Here is a 23,393-nt window from a genome sequence, read left to right on the forward strand (position 1 = left end):
CGATGTTTTTGTGAAGGGGTAGCGCTGACGATTATTTGAGAAAATACCAGTTTCCTCTGTGCACTTACGCGGTGAGCAGGCCCCGCATGAATTTGAATTTCAATTTGCTATTTATAGCTCAAGAGGATGTTGACATCGTCTCGGTTCATGCGAGAATGCACATGTTCTCAAGGTAAAATTTCGAGGGCAAAAAACTCAAACAAAAGCCGCAACGACAGCCTATTTTTATATAAATGATTGAAATAATCGTCCGTTGGCTTTCTCAAGGTGAGGAGTAGATGTGTATGAAAAGTTTTTTTCACCATCCTTGTTAATCTTGAAGTTATAAGGCATAGAGGTGAAATTTTTCAAATTTGCGCTAACATACAGGGTGTCTCATGCATTGTGCTGCATCAGTCTATGCATGACTGTATGTCTAGACGATGTTGAAACTTGGCCAGATGCATTCTACAAGAGACAAGCTATTCAGAAATGTAAAGGTTTGTGTGAGAGTAAGGTACTGCCAAGTCTACAGCCGCTGGAACAGGGGTATGCATGCAGTGAGTAGGCCTAGTTTCATTTAAGGAATTGAACCCGAGGCGGAGGACCTTGGTTGAGTTACCAAGAGTGCGTTCGATTACTTGTCTAGGACATGTCCGACCTCGATCTGGGGCTCCCAAGACATGAGTCACTAAACGAACGCATGTGAGGTTTCTGTAGGGCAAAGTGTCATGGCGTAGCCGGGCGCTTCATGGTCGCCGTCTATGGTCTTCTTTTGTAACTAAACGTCTGTCCTGGTCTCCTGCATTGTCCTGGTTGTCCTAAATGAACATGATGGAGGCGAACCGCAAAAGGGCGATGGTGGCCATGTCTATAGCCCTTTTCCGGGGAAATACCCAAATAATACAGAATAGGTTTGTCAGTGAGAGCCTTGAGACAGCAGGCCTATCGTTAGAGAGACACCTCCCTGAAGAAAGACGTGCCAAAGTCCCAAGGACTGAGAACTATGCTGAGGTGACGGTCCCACTTCAGTCTCTAGATGATTTCCGATCGCATTTTCGGCTCTCCAGGACGACATTTGAGGTCTTATTGGGGGAACTACAACCGTGTCCAGAGATGGCCCTGGGACAACATGGGTTTGGTCGTCCTCCAGTTGAACTCGGCAAGCAAGCCTTGGTGTTCCTCTGGTACCTTGGGTCACCCGACTCGTTTAGATCAATTTCTGATCGCTTCGGGATTTCGAGGTCAACAACACACTGCATCTGTCGCAGAGTTTGCAAAGCCGTTGTGAACAACCTCATTAAGAAACTAATATCCTGGCCAAGTCACGAGAACAGAGTGAACATTTCTGAAGGATTCGAAAAGTACAGTCACTTTCCAGGGCCATTGGGGCAATAGATGGGTGTCACATAAAAATCAAAGCCCCCACGAAGAATCCCAATTCATATGTAAACCGTAAGAAATTCCACTCGGTTGTGCTACAGGGTGTCTGTGACGATGCCCTGGCCTTCACCCACGTCTATACTGGCTGGCCAGGGTGCACACATGATGCCCGTGTTTTCAATAACTCCTCAGTGTTCCAAGAGGCTGCAGCCAAGTTTGAAACGGATGAATTCCTCCTGGGAGACTTGGCGTACCCGATACAACCATGGCTTATGACCCATATAAGGATTATGGGAATATCACAAGGGATCAAAAGAGGTACAACAAGAGACATAACTCTGCTAGGGTCGTCATTGAGAGAGCTTTTGGACAACTCAAAGGACGATTCAGAAGGCTAAGGGACTTTGATTGTTCCGACTTCGAACTGTTGTGCCACTCTATTTTGGCGGCATGTGTCCTGCACAACCTTTGTCTGAAGAACAATGACCATACACTAGAAGAACTTCAATTAGATGAAGAGAATGCCGCTATGCCTAGGCCACACCACCACAGGACCAGCGGAATTGAAAAACGTAGGGAACTAGAAATGCTGTTGGCCAGGAGAGACTAAATGTGACTACTGATTGGGATGCATCTCACAAGTGTTTTATGTGAAAAAAGACAGAACTTCTCCAATGCATAAAATGGAAAAACACAATTTCCAAAAGACGCAAACAAGAAGTGGATTCGCCTGATATTTAAAAAGCCTCAAAAGCGATTTTTCGAATTAAACACTCTAAGACTTTTACAAGCTCCCACCATGCCCACAGCAACCCTTTAGTCCCTCTTCAAAAAGAAATGCATGCAACAGTTCTGTCTTTTCTGAGATAAGTTCAATTTTGAGATGTTCCCAGTACAAGTTATCCAATGACGGACACGAACACTGTTCTGCAACAAAATCGAAGTAACAAAATATATTCTATATATTTTATATAATAAATGTATTGTTGAGAACAATCAACAATTAAAAGTTGTATAAAAATAAACATGTACCAGGAGGTCCCATAGGAAAGAACCTGCTGACAGAGGCATCACCGGAAATCCAATCAATTTTTGGGCCTTTCCTTCCTTACGTCAGGGACACAGTGCCCATCAATGATGCCTGCGAGACGAAGTTATCTATTTACACTCCAGGTTCTTTTCTCTTGGACTTTTCACTTGTTCATTGTTGTAAATGTACAATATCATGATATGTGTAAGATATAACGCAACGAAGTGATTCGTGTGATAGTTACTGTATTACTGAAGACTACAAATAGGTAACAAACTCACCAGCTACACATTCATACATATTCATGAAACCACTCGGCATTCCTCGTCAGGTAGCATACATTACATCTTTCCTTCTAAAGTGTTCTTTTACCAATGAAGCACTGACTAATACATAAACTTCTAACCTAAATCTAAGTATAACTCACAAACCAAATAAAATGGAACTTCCACGAATTTGCATAACATGCCAGATGCCTGTACCGGCACACAAGTGTTTGTTTATGATAATTATAAGAAGTGTTTATGTTTCATGGCTGGTCTTGCTAGAGATCTAGTTTATCAGGTGGCTTGCTTGTTCGCCCACTCCTTGTAACATATCCCGGGGTGTTGTTTATGGTTGGAATGGGCTCAGCAACTGCAGCCTGTGGGGCCACGTTGACATCAGTGTGATCATTCGCAGGCGCATGAGGCGGGTCCCCAGACGTATACATTACACGTGGGCGAGTCCCTTCGTTGGGAATGTTATTTTCGCGGGTTTGAAACATGTGACGGCGGTTACGTCTGAACGATTTACCCTCGGGGGTTTGAATGTTATAGCTCCTCGGCACATCAGGCAGTTTGTTTTGCACCGTCCCATATTTCCACTGTCCTCTCAAGGTCCTGAAACGAACTGCATCTCCAGGATGGATGTCAGCATTTGTGCTATTACTAACACGCTTGTCATAATACTGTTTCTGGCGGTTTTGACGGTCTGTGAGCTTCTCATGAGCGTTATCTACCACTTTTGGTTTCAAGAGATTGGGGAGAATTGGCAATTTCGAATTCAATCGGCGTGACATTAACAGTTGCGCCGGAGATTGTCCAACCCCGTCGAGTGGTGTGTTGCGGAAATTAAGTAACGCTATGCTGGGATCATCGCATGATTGTTCGCATTTCTTGAAGATGTCCTTTATTGACTGAATAGCGCGTTCAACCTGTCCATTAGACTGGGGGTAACCAGGGCTGCTGGTGGTATGGCGGAATCCCCAGGCCTTGGAGAAATCTGAGAACTCGCGGCTTGAAAATTGAGGCCCATTATCGCTGATGACGCCATTAGGGATGCCAAATCTGCTGAACGATGCTTTGAGAGCCGTAATAACAGACTGGCTTGTCAGCGTGGGAAGAATGCACACTTCCGGAAACTTAGAGAAGTAATCCACAGTCAGCAAATATTCCTTGCTCCGATATTCAAACATATCAGTTGCGACTTTACTCCACGGGAGGTCTGGAATGTCATGTGGTATCATAGGTTCAGCCGGTTTGGATTTCCTCGCTGTCTGGCAGGCGGTACAGCGTGATACGGTATCCTCAATTTGTTGACCCATTCCGGGCCAGAACAGAATGTCTCGGGCCAATTGTTTTGATTTAACGATGCCCATATGAGTTTCATGAATTCGTTTGAGCAAGTTTGCGCGCAATGTCTCTGGTACTACGAGACGATCGCCTTTGAGCAACAGGTTGTCCGCTAATGTGATTTCGTCGCGATACGGGAAGTATGGAGTTAGTTCAAGTGGTACATCCTGTTTGTCATCTGGCCAGCCTTGCATCACAGTGTTTTTTAGAGACTGTAGAGTTGGGTCTGCGTCCGTGGCAGATTTAAACTCCTCTAATTTGGCATCGCTGATGTGACTGGCAATGTTCAGCAAGTTGACCTCGATTTTGTCATCGAATAGGTCTTGCGGGTTGGTGTCGGATACGAATGCGCGTGATAGAGTGTCAGCTAGAAACATTTCGCGTCCCGGGCGGTATACCAGTTTCAGATCATAGTGCTGTAGGCGTAACCTCATGCGTTGCATACGGGCTGAGAGTTTATGTATGGGCTTTGTCATGATTGCCAGTAGTGGCTTATGATCTGTCTCTATTGTTATCGGGCCTTTTCCGTAGACGTAATCATGGAATTTCTTACATCCGAAACAAATCGCGAGCAATTCTTTCTCAATGACGGCGTACATAGATTGCGTTTCATCCAGGGCCTTAGATCCGAACGCCACTGGATGACTGTCTTGAATTAAGGCTGCGCCTAATCCAGATTTACTGGCATCAACCTGAAGCGTGATGGGTTTATTGACGTCATAGAAACTCAGCACGGGCGTGTTTGTGATCAAACGTTTCAGTCTCTTATATGCTCGGTCTTGGAGATCCTCCCAATGAAATTCGACTTTTTCTTCGAGGACTTGACGTAGTGGTTTCGTTTCTTGTGAGAGGTTGGGGATGAATTTCGCAAGATATCCCACCATGGCGATGAATCTCCTAATGTCCTCTTTACATGACGGTGTCGGCATGTTGGTGATGTCACTTACGCGATCCTGGCTGACCTTTAGGCCATCACCTGAAAATATATGTCCGACGTAGTCAACTTCGCTGAGGCCTATTTTCGTTTTAGCGGGGTTGAGTTTTAACCCTACTGCGCGTGCTCGCTCCAGTACGGTGCGTAGGCGATTATCGTGCTCGGCTTGTGTGCGGCCGTGTACGACGATGTCATCGACGACAATCTCAACCCCTTCGAGGTCACCAAATAAATCCGACATGACTTTATTGAAAATGTCACCACTCGTGGATATACCAAATGGTAACCGAAGGAAACGGTAGCGTCCCCACGGCGTGTTGAAGGTACAGAGCTTTGAACTTTGCTCATCAAGGCCAATTTGCCAAAAACCTGATTTAGCGTCGAGTGTACTAAATATCTTTGAGCCGGGCATGCGTGCTGCGATTTCCTCAACTGTTTTCGTCGGATGGTGAGCTCTGCGAATCGCTTTGTTCAGTTTGGATGGATCAATGCAAATTCTCACCTTATTGTTTTGTTTTCGAACGACAGTCATACTATTGACCCATGGGGTTGGTTCGTTTTCTTTGATCACTACTTTCAGGTCCTCCATTCGATCCAGTTCGGTTTTGACGACGTCCTCAATCGCGTACGGGATTTTACGAGGTGGATCGACGGACGGCTCAACGGTCGGATCTGTGAAAAGATGGTAGTTGCTCTGAATACATCCCAATCCTTGAAAGACATCCTCGAAATCCTTGATTTGCGATATCGAATGTATGCGCTTCACTAAGTTCAGTTTATCGCACGTATCACGGCCTAGAATTGGTTGGGCATTGTCAAGGATTTGAAAGGTGACGTCCAATCCGTTAAGATTCAAGACAGTTTCGCCGACAGGCGTAATCCTATGCCCCGAATATGATACTAATCGGCACTTTGGGGGTGTGTGTGTTGCGTTCAGTTTCTTGAAAAACTGTAACGGTATAATGTCGGCCTCGCTGCCGGTATCGAGTTTGAACGATATGGATTGTCCTTGAATGGTAAATGTTTCATGCCATCCGACGTAGTTGGCTGGTGTAACTGATACCTCGCCGATGAATAGCGTGTCCACGTGGGGACCATGAAAGTCTGGCTCATAGTTGCGATGATAGAATTCTGTGGTAGGCCTACCGTTATTACGTGATTCCAGGGTTACGTCATGAATGCTCGATGACGATGGAGCTTGAGGACGTACGCGTTGTTTCTCTGATCTTGCCAGTGTGCGGCAAGATGCTTTGAAGTGGTTCATGCGGCGGCAATATCCGCATTCCTTGCCGTATGCCGGACATTGTGTGTAGTCAGCATGAGCTTGTCCGCCACAGTTTCCACATTTTTCGGATTGTGATCGTTTGTCAAATGTTCCGCGATGTTTGTTTCGGCTGCGATCATGGGAGCCGCGACCGTATGCCGTACTATTTTGGAATGATCTTCCGACGGCGTCGACGTCTTTTTCTTTCGTATCAGTCAGCGTCTTAAGTTGATTAGCGCTTGATTCGCTAATGCGACACGTATTGACACACTTCTCCAGGGTAAGGTCCTCGGTCTGCAGAAGTTTCTCGCGCGTGGTCTCGTCACGGATGCCGCAAACGACCCGGTCTCTGAGTAGAGAGTCTCGTAGAGCGTCGCCAAATTCACAGTCCTTGATAAGTTGTTTCAACTCCGTGAGAAATGAGTCAAATGATTCGCCGTCTTTCTGCGTCCGAGAATTGAATTGGTACCGGATAACTGTGATGTTCCGTTTCCCTTCACAGAATGCGGCGAATTTCGCCTTCAGTGGCGCGATCTGGTCCACGTCTGCCTCGGCGAACTCCATCGTGGCGTGAACCTTTTGGGCCTCCGGTCCGGCAACGTGAAGGAAGACGTTACACTGGACCACCTCAGCTTTATCGGCGACACCCGATGCTATGCTGTAGACTTCGAATGAACGTATCCAATTTCGGTAGTTAGCTTGAAGATTGCCTTCAAGGCTTAACTGCGCTGGTGGTTTTAGTCCTGACATTGTAGGTGTTTCCGATTGCGGGCGAGAGCTGACGTCTCTGACACCATGTAAGATATAACGCAACGAAGTGATTCGTGTGATAGTTACTGTATTACTGAAGACTACAAATAGGTAACAAACTCACCAGCTACACATTCATACATATTCATGAAACCACTCGGCATTCCTCGTCAGGTAGCATACATTACAATATGTAAAAAAATACATCATCGATCCGCTAACAATAATTCAATTGATTGAACTGTCAATTTATAAATTAAATTTTGCTAAAACATCCTTGTTTCAATTGCTACAGCAAACAATACACTCTGGGCGGATCATATAGGCCTAAATCGATTCCGAAGATGAATTTATCGCCCGTAACCTTCAGCTTCTTCGCCATCGACGCCATGTTGCTGCAATGCATTGTGGGATACTTGCCCAAGTAACCCCATCAGCGAGGAGGGTTAGAAGGGCATGTCCTAGACATGTCCAACACCACTTTTCGAACGATGATGGACCAGGTCCGACTACTGACTTCCGGCAAACTACCACACTTGGACATGTCCTAGACAAGTAATCGAACGCACTCCAAGACACTCTCGGGTGGAGCTAAAATACAGTCCAAACCCGAGCCGACAGGCGAGGGTTTGGACGAAATTTTAGCTCCACCCGAGAGTGTCTTGGTAACTCAACCAAGGTCCGAAGCCGAGGGTTCAATTTCTATTCTAAAATACCTCAAACTTAAAAAGATAGGCCACGAAAATAACTTGAATATGTGCGAATTTGGCAAATTCCATCCATCGCCGGCCCGGCCGGAGCGCCGGTAGCGCCATTGTTTACATTATGTTACGGCAACGTTACAGAAAATGAGACATGTACATTTTGTACAGCGCGCATAGGAAGTCCGCATCGGCTCGCTCAAGTGATGCTAAAATCTGCGCAAATGGGCTATTTGGAGCGTTTTTCTCGGCAAATATGTGTAGTGCTCATTAAAAAACTTAGGGTGGTTGATGCTTCCTTGACTGATTTGTGTTTGAAGCAGTGTTTTGAGAGCCTCAAACTTCTGAAGTGAGCTGAAATTCCATTGACGTGACGTGTGCATGGTTTCCACATTTTAGTGCAACCCGAGGGAACTTTGGTAGAGCATCTTGGTTGCGTGTCCAAAACACTCCACTCTCAGAACGAGGATTATGCATTTTCCATTTAAAAGTTGACTTTACGGTACCAAGGTATTTTAGAATTCTCAGAACGAGGCTTATGCATTTTCCATTTAAAAGTTGACTTTACGGTACCAAGGTATTTTAGAATGACAATTCTAAAATGCATAAGCCTCGTTCTGAGAGTGGAGTGTTTTGGACACGCAACCAAGATGCTCTACCAAAGTTCCCTCGGGTTGCACTAAAATGTGGAACCATGCACACAGCTCACTTCAGAAGTTTGAGGCTCTCAAAACACTGCTTCAAACACAAATCAGCCAAGGAAGCATCAACCACCCTAAGTTTTTTAATGAGCACTACACATATTTGCTGAGAAAAACGCTCCAAATAGCCCATTTGCGCGGATTTTAGCGTCACTTGAGCGAGCCGATCCGGACTTCCTATACGGGCTGCCGTAACATAATGTAAACAACGGCGCTACCGGCGCTCCGGGCAGGCGATGGATGGAATTTGCCAAATTCGCACATATTCAAGTTATTTCGTGGCCTATCTTTTTAAGTTTGAGGTATTTTAGAATAGAAATTGAACCCTCGGCTTCGGACCTTGGTTGAGTTACCAAGACACTCTCGGGTGGAGCTAAAATTTCGTCCAAACCCTCGCCTGTCGGCTCGGGTTTGGACTGTATTTTAGCTCCACCCGAGAGTGTCTTGGTAACTCAACCAAGGTCCTCCGCCTCGGGTTCAATTCCTTAAACCATGAGGATAGGTTTTATTTAGGATAATATAGTGACAGTCAATTGAGACATTAAGTACCTCAGAGCCCAAAAAAGTATGAGGAAAATGAATAAAAGGCTGTACCCTTAGTATATACGTGTTTGCACTTGTCCCAGCTGAAAGCGTAGTTCTACTTTTTTAGCTCAGATGGCGCCAGCTAGGGTCCTGTCAAAATCATTGGCCCACCTTTTTTTCTCAGTGTTTTGTATACGATGCACATTGCAGGAGTATCAAAAACCTTTATCTCAGGATGGACGTCACAAGGCTAGCCAACCAATCAGGCCATTGTTTCGTCAACCAATCATTTTCGCAATCAAACTCGCCCCAGTGCCGAAATTTAAAATTAAAGAACGAAATCAGCGCCTCTAGTGTCAAGATTGTTTCGCAATATGCACCTCGTGCTTCGTCCACACTCTCCGGATGCATGTATCATTGTATGTATGCATCCTCTTGCAAACAGGCCCACAACACGAATTCTCCTGACGCAGTAAGTATGTATCGAGTGAAACGCCTGATGTTGTCAGGATGAGTCTTTGGATGATTTTAGATCACATTTTTTTTAAAGGATACATGCCATAGGCTTTGTTACTTTTAAAGAAGGGGGATCTGGGGCCCGGGGGCTAGCTGGGCCCGGGGGGGGGGGGGGGGGGCGAGCAGCCGCCATACTCGGTGATAAACCATTCACTCAAGCTGATGTGATCATCTGAGAGATAAGGATTCATACTGGTGATAAACCATTCAATGGGAACTCAAGTAGGCCTAAATGTGATCACCTGAGGGATGTGGATTCATACTGGTGATAAACCATCATTGGGAACTCATGTAGGCCTAAATGTGATGATCTGAGGGATGTGTATTCATACTGGTGATAGACCATTCAATGGGAACTCAAGTAGGCCTAAATGTGATCATCTGAGGGATGTGGATTCATACTGGTGATAAACCATTCAATGGGAACTCAAGTTAATGAGGTTAGCTGAGGGATGTGGATCAATACTGGTGATAAGTCATTCAGTGGGAACTCAAGGTAATGTGGTCATCTGATAAATTCAAGCTGGAGATGGACCATTCAATGTGATCACGCAAAAATTATTTCAGTAAGCAGAGGAATGATGGATTCATGCTAGAGTTAAACAATTCAATGTGAACTCTAGTTTATCTCCAATATTAATTTTTCCCTGAGATGACTATCATTTGAGATTTGACTGAAATAAATCAAATATTGTTGCTCATTTCTGTCTCCTTTTTAAGAGACAATTGATTTTATCCCTGACCGGATATCATTTCGCATTGCCCCCCCCCCCCCCCATAAAGGTTCATAAGTTTCTCATAGTCATAATTTTTCCCCCAATCAAGAAAATAAAGTGAAAAGTCTGCAAACATGGGGTATTCTATTTTTATTTGGATTTGCTATTCTAAATTGTTCATGAATTTTTTTAATCCAAAGATATTAATCCCCAAAAGAATATTTAATGGAATAAAAGCTGTATCTTGTTGAAAACAAACTAATCAAACCAACCACATCATGACTTACAATCGGGTGTTAATCAAGTATACTGCTAGTTTTTGACTGAATTAATTCCTTCAAAAAGAAGTTTGGCAATGAAAAGTGGGAATGAATGGCATCATTCAGGTTTGCACAATTTTTCCTTTCGGTTTTTATTGAAAGAAACTATTTTAGGAAAACAAAAATTTATATGAAAAAATATTCAACATTAAAACTAGCAACATTATTGATTAACACCCTATTCTATTTCCAAATCAGTCCCACCGTAATCAAACTGGTCACTTATTTGTTCCTTATGGTCAATCACATTACCAACTTGGATTAGCCATCTGACACCTTTGTTTGATTGTTTGGAGCAACAAAAGACATTGCCAACCTTGAAAGGATGTGTGGGAGTGTTACATAAAACCACTACCTGTCACATGTTATGCCTTCTAATGCTTGCTTTGGCTTCGACTGTGTAGTGCAGGCTGAACAATCATTGCAGCAAGGTGCACATGGTTTTGCCCGAATTTTGACTAATTTCAACATCTGAAATAGCAAAATTACTTGTGTTTAGCACAAATCTTCTGCAAGGTGGGTATCACCTTCTGTCTAACTGAATCTTGTTGTTACTCATGTTTTATTTTTGTAGGCCCAATGGATTTTTGAAGAGGGCAACTTGTCTTTGTATTTTCCCCTCGTATTTTTCAATATGTAAAGAGAGAATCTACCTCCAAGAACCATTTTAACTTCTGAAACCAGAACACTATCAAACACCATAAATTGGACAAGATTCTGTTTTGGAGGCCATGCAGACCTGACCTAAACACAGGCAAAAAGAACATGGGGTGTGAAATTGGCAGTATGGAGTCATGTCCAAGTAGTGGTCTTCTTGTAGGTCTTGACCTCAGACCCACATGTACTTTCATGAACACAGAAGAACGTGGGTCCATCTATCTATGAATTTACCTTAATTTTTGTAGAAAGGACCGATTTATTAAAAGAAAGATTTCTAATCTGATGACTAGTTTCCTATTTGGTTGAAACCCCCCCCCCCCCCCAAGTACATTATATGTGCTATTTATCAAGAAGACTTTTTGCTGGAAAAGTTAATTTCTAATATGCTTTAAGGGATCGATCCTTTTAGCTTACAAATCATGCTGCAAATCAGGTTTGTAACAATTTGAATGCCTGATTCTTCAATATGCATCTTCTTAATTCTCCAATCAAAAAAAACATCTCAAAGTGAGCATTTACCCCTCATCCCACAGAAGTTGAAGGCAACATGATAGTGAAGGAGTATGCGCAGCATTAATGAGAAATATAGCTGAAAGTGGTTTGTGTGAAAACGAGACCTATTTATTTGGCTGATGAGCGAAAGTGTCCATTGTACACAATGTTACTCACATAACGCCCCTTAGGACAGTTGGATCGACGGACTATTACTTATCAGACAACACTCGAATAGCTATTCTACTGTAGGTTACCTGAGCTAAAAATGCTCTCAATTTGAAACTATGCATTTGTGCCAATTTATCATTACAGATGAGGCATACCTTGTCCGCAATTGCAACAAAAAGATTCTCATGGCTTGCAAAGTGAAGGGTTACATGTAGGTATGTATAATATAGTATTAAATTCTGACTTTCCGCTTGGTTGAGAGGTGCAGCCACTGTCAAATGACAAAAGATATGAGAATTGTGTGCTTTTGTGCAAAAGACACGGGGAGTACAATCCCGTCACTAAATCAGGAGGCCATATTTGAAGCGGTGATGCCATCTTATTGGTTGCTTAAGTTTTGGATTGATAACAAGTTTTGAGAAATGAACTAAGCTCACATTGTTTTCATTCAAGTTCAAGGTCGAAGCTGTTGTTCTGGTGGTCCCATTGGATTTTACATACAAACTACTGGCTATTCTTACGACAGTCATATTCACTTTTGTGTCTTAATCCTAAAGCTAACACCGACCCTAACCTGCCTCCCTTCCCAGCACCAACCTCGACCCTAACCCTTCCCCAACACCAATCTCAACTCCCTTATTCCCAAAATTGCATCCGTGTTATAACTAGTCGTAAGAATGGAAACTTTGTATGAAATAAAAGGAATAAAGTCAATCAATTCCATCCATGAAGGAAAAGTAGTTCATGACTAAAAATGATGTATTTCAACACCATATTTAGGCAGTGATTTCATGACTAAACACACAGGAAATGCTGCAATAAATGTATATATTCCAATTTATCATTACAGATGCCACAAACCTTGTCCGCAATTGCAACCGAAGATTTTTGGATGAACCGCAAGATGATAGATGAAGGGTATGCATCAAATAACAACATGCCCAAATTGTTGATTGAGTTGCCACTGTCAAATTTTCTTTCCTGTTATTAGAATAAAATAATAAAACAATGCTATTGAAGGCCACAAGTGAAAAGTCAGTCCCCAAATGTGTCACTCGTAGTTACAGCAATCTGCCCTGAGCCAGGTAAAGAATTAACTGACAACGCTAATGCAATGGCAGATTTACCTGCATTCAGTGCTTCGGTTTCAAAGCAATATCAGGTGGTGAAAACTGATAGAAGCCACACACTGAGCGTTGAATATTGTATTTATGACCAGTGAAAGATATAGTAAACCAATAAGCAAGTCAAACACTTGAAATAGACCAAGCCTTATCACTGAGGTATATGAACTAATACTGAAATTTAAAAAAATATCACAAATCGCATACAACTTTTATCCAAATGGCGAGGACCTTTTCATGTGCACTTTCCTGAGAGATCAAGGATTGCCATTTTTTATCCCAAGAATATTTTTTATAAAATGCACAAATAAAGCCACTGCTACAATATACACTTAGTTTTGAACATGTTATATAGATTGACATTGACGCCTCAATCAGCAATTCATGTGAGTGTTCAAAAGTCGTAACCACAGTATATGATGCATTTGTGTGTGTGTGTGTGTGTGTGTTTGAGACGGGATAGGAAAAGGGTGCGGGAGGTCATGTAGGGGGGGGGGAGGAGACTATGGTGACCGTTGTGAGAGTTGGAAGTGTGTCTGATCACTGACTTGCTCCTTTTGTAGCTATTGTTGTTATTCTAGCTGTTAGAGTAGTTATTGTAGTTATCTAGCTATCGTAGTAATGTAGCTATTATAGTTGTTATTCTTTCCGTTCCTGCTTATCATCTATTTTAACCTATTCAGCTTTCAGTTGTCCAGGCAAGGCCAGGTGACCGATGACGATGATAGATCGGGTTCGATTCAAGCTATACGCTTGGTGTATTTGGTTATCGTGACTGGCGACTGAGTCTAACTCACGTCCAAAGCGCGGTGGCTGGGTCCCAGGCATGCTTGCCTCTTTGTTCCACGGTCCTCATCTAAGTTTCGACGGTGATGACATGGACTTAGGTTCAAGGAACGTGATCCCCTTGAGTCATTGTGGTTGATTGATGGGGGCAATAGACGGTTGCGTGTCGCTAGTCATTCAATTGGTCCCCTTGTTTTAGAGTGTTGGCGGGATAAGTCGTACGAATGTTAACAATAGTATGCAATAGCTGGCCAGCGATCCCCTACCTGATCTCGAGGGGGATGGAATGACTGGGGTTAGAGGCCTGTTGTTAACCTGCGGAATTTCGTCGGACGAAATGTCAGGCGTGTCCGTGTGGGACTTGTGCTAAACCAGTTTAGTACATATGACGAAGACATTGGGCTCTTTGAATAACAACAGTGTCCTTGACCTCCTTGTGCCTCACAAAGCTAATAATATACACCCCCTAAATCGACAAGACGGCGATGAAGAAGGAGAGCCGGCCTCCAGCTTGTCAGCCGAGAAGACACTGGATGGACCCCAAGGATATGTTGCTGCCAATGTTGGAGCCATACAGGGTAAGCATCACTTAGTCCTCAGTTACATCTGGATTAAAAGAAACATTACAAAGATGTTAAAATTACTCCAAAAAAGTGAAATGTGTAGTATGGGCGTTAATACGTATCAAATCAGAGGGCATGCACACTAGCTTGTTCCTGTCTTGATTATCTTCTAATTACAAGAAAGAGCAGGGACATTCATCCGTGAAAGGCACGTTACTACAATACGCGGCAAGGATTGCACTTTTCAAATCGAATTGCATGCGCATTAGGCAAGTGTGGTGCAGCCATTTCGAAAGTGGTGTAGCCAATTCGTGTTCCGGAGAGTGCTCTCTGGAAAACAGTTTTCAATCAGATTCAGTGTGAACGCAGCATGCAGTAGAAACTCGCAGAAATTAGATAAACCCCTCAACAAAAAATATGATTCTTTTTAGGCAGCCCGAGCCAACATTGTACAAGGGCCACAAGGACAAGTGCCACAAGGACAAGGGACACAAGGACAAGGGACACAAGGATAAGGGATTCAAAAGACGATATTGCAGTCTACAGGGTGAGCATCACTTAGTCCTGGTTGATATTATATCTCCTCATGAAACAAACTTTCCAATCAGTCGTTAAGGAGGGGGGAAAAAAAATCATTTTTCATGTCTCCGCAACCTGGTGGCCAAGTCATGAACTTTTATCCCTGAGTGAGACCACCTAAACGAGAGTGCTCAAGTAACAGCAAAATGGGCATCTTGATTAGTTGGACAAATCATGAGTTACATCTTATGTATGGTTATTAGCAATATCAGACATAAGCATGGATATAAAAAGGAGGGTTTAAAGGAGGATGCAAGCATTGGTAACTTTACTCTTTTATTCAAAATCCTCACTTACATTGTCACATGCTTGCAGTGACATCGTGGTCATTGTTATGTTATCAGTCAAAACCAAACAATCGTCGAGCGTTCTAACTTTTATAGAGGTAGCCAACTTGCATGACTTGAGAATTTTCTTCGTAGAACCAAGTTGGTTTTAAAGCTGAAATTTCGATCTGAACATTGACGACCAAAGAATAGAAGTCAATCAAAGAAAAATGATTAAAAAAGAAGTAGAACTTGAAGGGCGTCATTGAAATTGATGTCAATTTATACTTAGGAATCATCCTAAATAGACTGAAGCCAAAAGAAATAATTTCTTTTCGGTGAACCCTCTACCCCCTTATTATGACAAAAACTGAAGACTCTGTCTTTGACAAATAAAATTGGTGTCGTACTCGCGTAAGCTCCCCTGAAAGGTGAGCTAAAAGGTGAAGCCAGAAAGTTTATAAAAACGAAACCTGACACTTGAAGTGACAACCATCTCAGCGAAATGAAAAGAAAAAAATCATTTGATTTCAATCTATGCATTTTGAGATATATAGATCCTTGAATGTATTTTTCCTGTTATCTGCAGATTGAGATGATGGCTGTCGAGAAGATCCAACCACTTAACCAAGATCTACAATTCGTGCTATGGTAGATGTGACTCTCAAAGATTTTGGATGACGAAGGAATCCAATGCATATATGGTAAATATAAACAGATGACAAGACAGTATATGGGTGAACACGGCATGGACTGATTTCGTTTCATTACTAGAGTAAGGTAGAGTCGTAAAATGTTGGATTTCATCTTCAAACTGCACAAGTAACCTCAGTTTGGAATTGAATTGCAAATCAAGTGTCAAGAAGTATAGCATTGTGGTCGTCGGTATTAAGGCTTTTAGAATTTTAATACAAGAACACATTTCTCAAATAACATCCAACCCCTTCCAGAAACTAGCGATGATTGTTGAAAAACACACTTCAGCCGCCTTGTTTTGATTGACAAATTCAATTACAAACTTCTCGCTGTTAACGAACGGTGTATTACTTAAGGGTTGTGATTCTATCATAAACTACTTTGGGAAATTTGATGAAACTGAATGAAAGGCCCTATGGCACAAGTGCATTAATTATGGTAGAACAATGGAGTAACCTTAAATTTTGTTTTCCAGTCGCTCACAAATATAGGCAGACGACTGAGAGTCTAGTGGATTCAGTGGATCAAACGATGTGCTGAGGGATATCCATGTGCAGGAGTAACGAGCCACAGTTCAGCAAACGATGCCTTGACAGACCAATTCAAGGAGAACCTTCGCTAAGATCAGGAAGGGAACGTGTTTGCTTTGTGGATGGATTGGACACTTAAATGTCCGTCATGCTAACTGACTATAATGACAATCTTCTAATGGACTAGAATGACAATCTAACTCCAAAGGGACTCTCTGGACTCAGGACTATGGACAAGAGCCCTGATATGATATCCTGCAGCCACCACGATGACAGCCTATCTCATACCTTCGGAAGGATGCCATCACACGGTAATATAAACAAATCAATTTAAATTTTTCAAATGTCCTTGATCAGGTGTAGCCATTGGCCTGATTTAGAGATTGTGGGCTCTCTGTTGAGGAACAATTTTCCAACGTTGTCTTTGCGACACCAATTACAGTGCGATTTTCATCAAACTCACAATGATAGTTTGGACCAATCTTGATTAGTAAAACCATCAAATGTTGCAAAAAGAACTAGACAATAAGGAATGTTCATAACTAATCTGTTACACACTTTACACATGTAAGCTTGCTCTTCCATATGATTGCATCGTTCAGAAATATGGTTTTTACAAGGAAAAATGCTTTGAAAACATGACAACTAACTGTTCCACACAAATGGGACTGGGAGGGCAAAGGAACAGCCTCACTGTGTTCACAGTACATTCAACAGTACCAATTTTTTCTTTCTCTCAGCGCATTGCCCATTATGTAGTACTGAGGTCTGCCTTTTCTCATAAAAACGCCATTGTGGCAGCAATAAGGAGGCGTGATCTCCGAATTCAGTTTTTGTATATCAAACAGGCAAAGGGTCTCAATTCGATGATTTGGTCAATAATATTATTACTAAATCAAAACCAAAGGCCAAGTTGGAACAGTGATGTAATGGCCAATGGCCAACTCAGTTCAGTTAGCCATCTATTATCCAAGTTGAACAAGTTTCATGGTGTCGAACAACCATGTGCATAAAAATTCTGATTATTAGGACATGGTCTTAGATTAACAAAACTAGAGTAATGCTGAAGCCTAAGCCGCTGTAGCATTTTTAGATGTCCACATGGAAAAAGTCCTACATAGTAATGAAATAAGGTATATGGTCTATAGGCAGGAGGAGGGTGGTTAAATTGGCCATCTTCAGGTGACTACTATGCAAAAGTAAGAGCCCTGGGTCAGGTTAGATTCAGCACTATATATCCCTGATACAGCATGAATAGTTTCGACATTTTATGTTGTTTATTCTCTACCCAGGTCAGACTTTTGCATGTGTACTCTTATCGGACACACCCGAGGAAAAATTAATCTATGATAGAAAATGATTGGCTAGTTCACATAGCTACACCTAGGCGGCGCCCCAATACAGCCTCTGCCTCGTAAAAGCCGCCATTACTCAGTACTTTTTCCTCAGTGCCAGGTCGAGCGGCCGGTGGCTTTTGACCTAGGTCATCAGCCTATGGAGTGTGACTTCTTAGACTCACATTCCCTTTCCGGCCCGGCCTCTCAGGCCGATTTCCCCTTGGGGAGCGAGGACCGCACTATGGTGGCGTGCATGCGCAATCTTCACGCTCCAGTTCGGCAGTATGTGCCACTGGAGACTTGCCCTCTCCAGTCGGTAAACCCCGCGCTCGGTCGGGTTCCCTTCGATCTTTTTGGGGATTCCACCGAGCAGGAACCGGACGCGGTCCCGGACCGGGCATTCCAAGATTGCCCCCGTCCCAGGCCCTGATTCGAGCCTCCACCTGGTTGGATTCGGCTCTCAGGGACACAGCGCTGTCCTGCGGGGGTCACCAGCGTGCCTTGGCCTCGACCTTACCGACGAACGGACAGGGCACCTGGATGCAGGCAGGGAAGCGTTTCACCACCTCTTCCCCCCGAGCCTCGCGTATTGATCTGATTACTATTGAGTCGGTGTTTTTATCTCCTGTTAAGGACGACATTCAACTCACTGGTTTGGTGCTCCCCAAAGTCCTTGCATCTCCGTCCGTCCAGGGCGCTAAGAACGATGAGGCCCTGGCCAAAGAGGCTCGGGCGGCTTTGTCGTACGTCGACCTGTCCCTCTGTGCCCTGTGCCCTGTTGTTGGCAGCTGACGCATCAGAGGACCAGGGCACTCTTGCCCTGTCCCTCCAACAGTCTCTGCAGCACGCCAGTGATCTGATCGCGAAGCAGGCTGCTAACGTGGTGCTTAAGCGCCGGGACCTGCTAAATGAGGGGTTAAGCATGGTCCGAGACTGAGCTCCTCCGGGAATGCAGCTCAGTCCTCTACCCCCTCAGATGTCCCTGTTCACGTACGCCTCCCTGGGGAGCCCATCTGAACGAAGGGGACCTGACCGCCAAGGGCAGTGGTCAGCGGTGGATTTGCACCACACCGCTGTCTGCCGGGGTGGGACCATCTGTTGTATCACCCAATTGGCCGGGTCTATCATTAAGACCCTTCTTTCTACAGGCTTCCTCCGAGAGAGAGGCTTTTCGGAAGACGTTATCCATAAAGTCGCTCAGCCTCAGAGACAGTCTACCCTAGCTTCATACGACAGCAAGTGGGATGTCTTTCGAGACTGATGTAGGGAGCACTTCCTCGACTTCTTGAATTTCTTATTCTCAGTCCGGAAGTTTTCGGTTCAGGGGGTGAAGGGCTATCGCTCTGCCATTTCGGTCACTTTAAAGTTTACCGATTCCTGGCAACCGTCTTGGGATGACGCTGCCTCGTCGTTGCTTCGCAATATGTCTCTGGAACGTCCCAGTTCCATTCAGCCTTCCCCCAAATGTGATCTCTCGGTGGTGCTAAGGACTCTCATGAAGTTCCTGTTTGAGCCTATGCACCAGGCATATTTTAAACATCTGACCTTTAAGACCGTCTTTTTCGTGGCTTTGGTCACGGTGCAGAGACAGTCCGAGCTCCATGCCTTAGCCTTTGATAAATTGGCTTTTAATGAGAGGGGCGCGGTCCTAGAATTTGACCCAGGTTTTCTTGCAAAGAGCCAGGTGCGGCACACCTTCAGGCACCCGGTTTTCATCCCCTCCTTGTCCGCTACGGTTTCTAGGGACCTCCCGGACAGAACTCTCTGCCAAGTTGGGGCCTTGAAGTTCTATGTTGATAAGACCAAGGAGCCTGCTGTTCGCCTCGGCAGGAAGCGCCTCTTTGTGTCTTATCGAGAGGGGTTTACTAGGGAGATAGCTGCTGCTACAGTTGCTAGGTGGTTAGTGGCCACCATCCAGCTGGCGTATTCCATGACTCTCGTTTCTCCAGAGCTTTGCTGTCTGGCCCACGAGATTTGTGCCATCTCTTCTTGGGCCGAGTATAAGGGAGTGGCGCTTAACAAGGTTTTAGATGCAGCTCCCACTCCACTTTCTCCCAGTATTATATGCGCAATTGTTCCGCGTTAACAGACGGTATGCTGTCTCTCGGTCCAATTGTCGCAGCTCAGCACGTGGTCTAGGTGTTTCCCTGCCTTGTCCACTCGTCGAATTTCTCTCTCTCCCGTTGTCTTCCTCCCCCCCCCTGAGTTTCAAAAGAGCGGAGGGGACATAGACATTGTCCGGGCTGTCATGCCTAGATATATAGAATACATACATAGAATGTAATTGTGTTGAGGAGTCAGTCTAACCACCCTGAAATGGTTCCATTATATCTTCGCAAGGAATTCATCATAACTGGTTGCAAGACTTCATTCAGAATAGTGACATGTGGTTTATTCAAATGAACATCAATCAAACTCCATGCAGTTAAACTTTTCTTGAACTAACAAAATTCTATCATGTAATCTTGATGAATTTTATGGTCACATGGGTTAGGGCATTATAATTTTCTGGAGTAAAGTGGAACCTATCATCTGTGCAATTCTGATGAAAATCGCGTTGTAACTAGTATTCTAAAACACCTGGATTTAGAATGAACCGCACATTAGAGTGTAAATGCACCATGTGCCACCAAAGCCTCATTTTTAATGCAGTGGTTATGGTTAGGCTGCTTGGGTTGGTGCAACGTCGGTAGTGATTGACTAACCAAAACCGCAAGGGTGGAGCTAAACAACAGCTTCACCTTGATTTTGGTCTGCATTTTAGCTCCATCCTTTGGCGAGACAATTCCTAAAACCTCCAGTTCGGTATCAATTCAGAAATCCCAAAAATGACTTGGAAAATGTTCCTTAAACGAAGTGCCCTTTTGACAAAACTTCTCAAATTCTACAGTCCTTTACCTCCCTCTGAAACTGCTGATTATATAGAATCAGTCATTGTAATGAAATCAGGCATGTCAAGGAGGAACACAGATTTGTGTCGCTTGCTAATCCAAAGCAGCACTCAGAGTGATAGTCCTGAATGAAGGTTTAATAGAGAAGATGTTTTTCGAAAAGTTCTGTTAACCAGCATGAATTGTCTACTGTACTAAGTACAAGACAACAATATGGTCAGCACAATGGCCCCTTGACATTGAATTATCAACTTCAGCATGTGCACCTACATGAACAACCTTAGTTTCATGTTGTCTTTTTCTTTTCAGCATGATGAGCCATCCCACAGAAGGGAGAAGGATGTTGTTGATCCAGCACATCCCAACCATGCTCCCATCGCCGTCAAGTAGCAGTACGACGGTTAGATTGTATTTTGTCACCGTAGGCTTTATCGTTTTATCAAAATATCTGAATGAAAGGTGATTTAATGAAAATTCAAATTTTTCTTATGGTGAGAAGGCAAATGTTTACCTTGCTTATGACAAGCGTAGATTACTTTAATCTATGTTTGGTTATGACCATGACTTGTACCATGGTTCAAAATCTTACACTTCTCAAGAAGGAATTGAAATTATGGGGGGTTAGGTTGTTTCTGGCTAACCCAAACAAAATAATTTTCAAGCAGAATTTTGTGCTTAAGATAAGAAAGAACAAAAATTTGGGGGGATGGGTTGTTTGTGGCTACCATAGGAACCAACAGCGGCCTTGGGCATATGAGGACCCTGAAATTCTTTTCAGGCAAAAGTTATTTTTCTGCTTAAAAATCACCGAATTCATCAGATATTAACTTGATTAGTGGTATATCCATCACTTTAGACATGGGGTCCATGTGTTGTTGTTTCGCTGACCCCACGAAACAAGAACACATGTGTCTGATGGAACTGCAGGCCTTTCATACCGTTTCTCAATCTCATCAGTATCACATAATCAACTGACGTGGCCCAGGGCTCCGATGCCCTGGACCTTACATCACACTGGCTGGCTCAGTTGCTCAATACATGTACCTATGCTCGAGACAATTGACCAACAGTGATATGGTGAATTTGAATTTCCTCCTTTTTGAAATACCAAAACTTCTTTCCAATTGAACTAAGACAGTTAGATAAACTCTCACTGTTTTATCGAAAATTAAAGACTGATCCTTCCCTAGTGGTCACACAGTGAGCCGTTGTCAAAGCGTGTCATTCGACAATGGTGGCATGCATGCATGTTTTGTTACGGCTTACCAGGGACCCCAAATTGTTGATGATGATGATGTTGTCCATGGGTACATCTCCTTGGGCAATAGGTGAGGACAATGGTTCCTTGATGACAATTTTGGACTTGATACTGAATTGATTGAGAAAAGTGTAATTTAAAAACGTCAACTTTTCGACGTTTTAAAGTTTTTGTCCTGTATGAATGTACATGTATTTGTAAATCCTGTATGTAAATATTTTGTAAAATGTCTAAATGAGATCTAGACTCCATGACTTGGCAAAAGTATGGCAAAGGCAACTTTTAATCTTTGCCCTGTCAAGGTCACCTCTTTTGTCATGCAAATGACATGTCATAACTGCTCCTTTTGTCATGCTAAGTGGCAACCAGCTCTGTCAAGTGGCCATGACAAATGTGGTTCCTTTGTTATTCAAATTGGGTCCTGCAAATCAACAGCAGTGACATAACCTATTGTAAGCTCACATGACTCACCTGAAGGCATGAACAATAGGTTTTGATACAGTAGCTATTCATGTGTTATAAACATGATGAATGTATGAAGAGGTTTAGTACTCAAACCATTGTGGTGGAGTAGTTGAGTCTATTGTGTTTGATCTCAATTTAGCATTGTGTTGCAAGGACACTTATCAGTGTTTCTTTGTGACAACTTGTAAAGAAGTTGACCACGTCTTAAAGGGATAGTGTTACATCCTATCTCCTGGTCCTCTTCTTGCATTGGGCTTTCGGAGTGGTGCAGCAAACAAATAATGTACTATGATCATTGTATAAACTATAATGTACAATGTATTAAGTCATTTCAAACATAAGCACCTGTCACCTGTGTGATGGAGATGGCGACTCCCTCTGATTGCGTAGGTTTTCTCCCGGTATGCGGGTTTCCTCCTACACTACATTCCAAATCGTCATGTGTTTTCCTTGTAATGTACGACAATAAAGTTTTTTTGAAAGAAAAACCAATTTTTTCTAATTGACTTGCCTGTTGGGACACCATCACTGATCAAAACTTTCCACCGGAGCCGCTGTTGTGCTTATCAGATTTTGACCTTAAAATAGGTCAAATAAAAATCCCGCTTGTTCCTACCGTATGTCTTGCATCCCAATGGAAGTTGGAAATGACACAATGGCACTACTACAGATAGCCCAGCTGACCAGATGGAGAAGTCACAAAAATAGTTCTCTCATCACTGGACCATGGCCTCAGTCACCGCCTCCCTCTGCCTCCACCATCCATGACACCACAGTTTCCCTGTATTTATTTGGTAAAACAGTGACAGCTCAGATAGGAAGATAAACAGGATAACAAAATCAGGCTGCTGCAAGAGTCTACTCCATGGTACTCTGCTCTCTGACAAAGGTGCTCAATCCATGACTGAGCCAAAGTGGGAATAGATTTCCAGTAACGGCAGGTCTCCGTCTGATCATTTCTCAAACCAAAAGAATTAAAAAGGTGGTGAAATGCACTCCTTATTACAACCCTCAATTTCCCCAGCCACAGAAGATCGGGTAGGTATAATTGTTACCACCCAAAGCCCAGGCCAAAGATATGGAATGTTCATGTGATGATGTCATGTGATAATTGATATGCCACAACCACATGGCATACCTCCA

The 23,393-nt window shown here is 43.4% G+C and overlaps 2 protein-coding genes across 3 annotated transcripts; one reads left to right on the forward strand and one right to left on the reverse strand.

Annotated features, from left to right (window-relative positions):
- Positions 1-147: 147 nt before the first annotated feature.
- LOC135493332 (uncharacterized) lies at positions 148-22,708 on the forward strand. 2 transcript variants are annotated; one of them, XM_064780620.1, is made up of 8 exons: positions 148-267; positions 11,900-11,970; positions 12,606-12,673; positions 13,563-14,243; positions 14,660-14,775; positions 15,663-15,777; positions 16,245-16,610; positions 20,837-22,708. In XM_064780620.1, the coding sequence occupies exons 4-6, from the start codon at positions 14,051-14,053 to the stop codon at positions 15,726-15,728; spliced, it is 375 nt and encodes a 124-aa protein (XP_064636690.1). In that variant the 5' UTR covers positions 148-267; positions 11,900-11,970; positions 12,606-12,673; positions 13,563-14,050; the 3' UTR covers positions 15,729-15,777; positions 16,245-16,610; positions 20,837-22,708. The 2 variants fall into 2 exon arrangements, 1 of the variants encoding a protein (XP_064636690.1); XR_010448220.1 differs by lacking the exon at positions 148-267 and adding an exon at positions 10,868-10,948.
- Positions 2,937-4,604, reverse strand: LOC135487661 (uncharacterized protein K02A2.6-like). Its single transcript, XM_064771731.1, has one exon. The coding sequence runs from the start codon at positions 4,602-4,604 to the stop codon at positions 2,937-2,939; it is 1,668 nt and encodes a 555-aa protein (XP_064627801.1).
- Positions 22,709-23,393: the final 685 nt, after the last annotated feature.

This window comes from Lineus longissimus, chromosome 1, assembly GCF_910592395.1.
Source record: "Lineus longissimus chromosome 1, tnLinLong1.2, whole genome shotgun sequence".
Classification (NCBI taxonomy): Eukaryota; Metazoa; Nemertea; class Pilidiophora; order Heteronemertea; family Lineidae; genus Lineus; species Lineus longissimus.

Bases quoted from the DNA above. Each gene is read 5' to 3' on its own strand.
- LOC135487661 (XM_064771731.1), bottom strand. From the start codon at position 4,604: ATGTACGCCGTCATTGAGAAAGAATTGCTCGCGATTTGTTTCGGATGT.
- LOC135493332 (XM_064780620.1), top strand. From the start codon at position 14,051: ATGACGAAGACATTGGGCTCTTTGAATAACAACAGTGTCCTTGACCTC. The intron at 14,244-14,659 runs GTAAGCATCACT...GATTCTTTTTAG, and splicing joins CAATGTTGGAGCCATACAGG to GCAGCCCGAGCCAACATTGT. The intron at 14,776-15,662 runs GTGAGCATCACT...TGTTATCTGCAG, and splicing joins ACGATATTGCAGTCTACAGG to ATTGAGATGATGGCTGTCGA.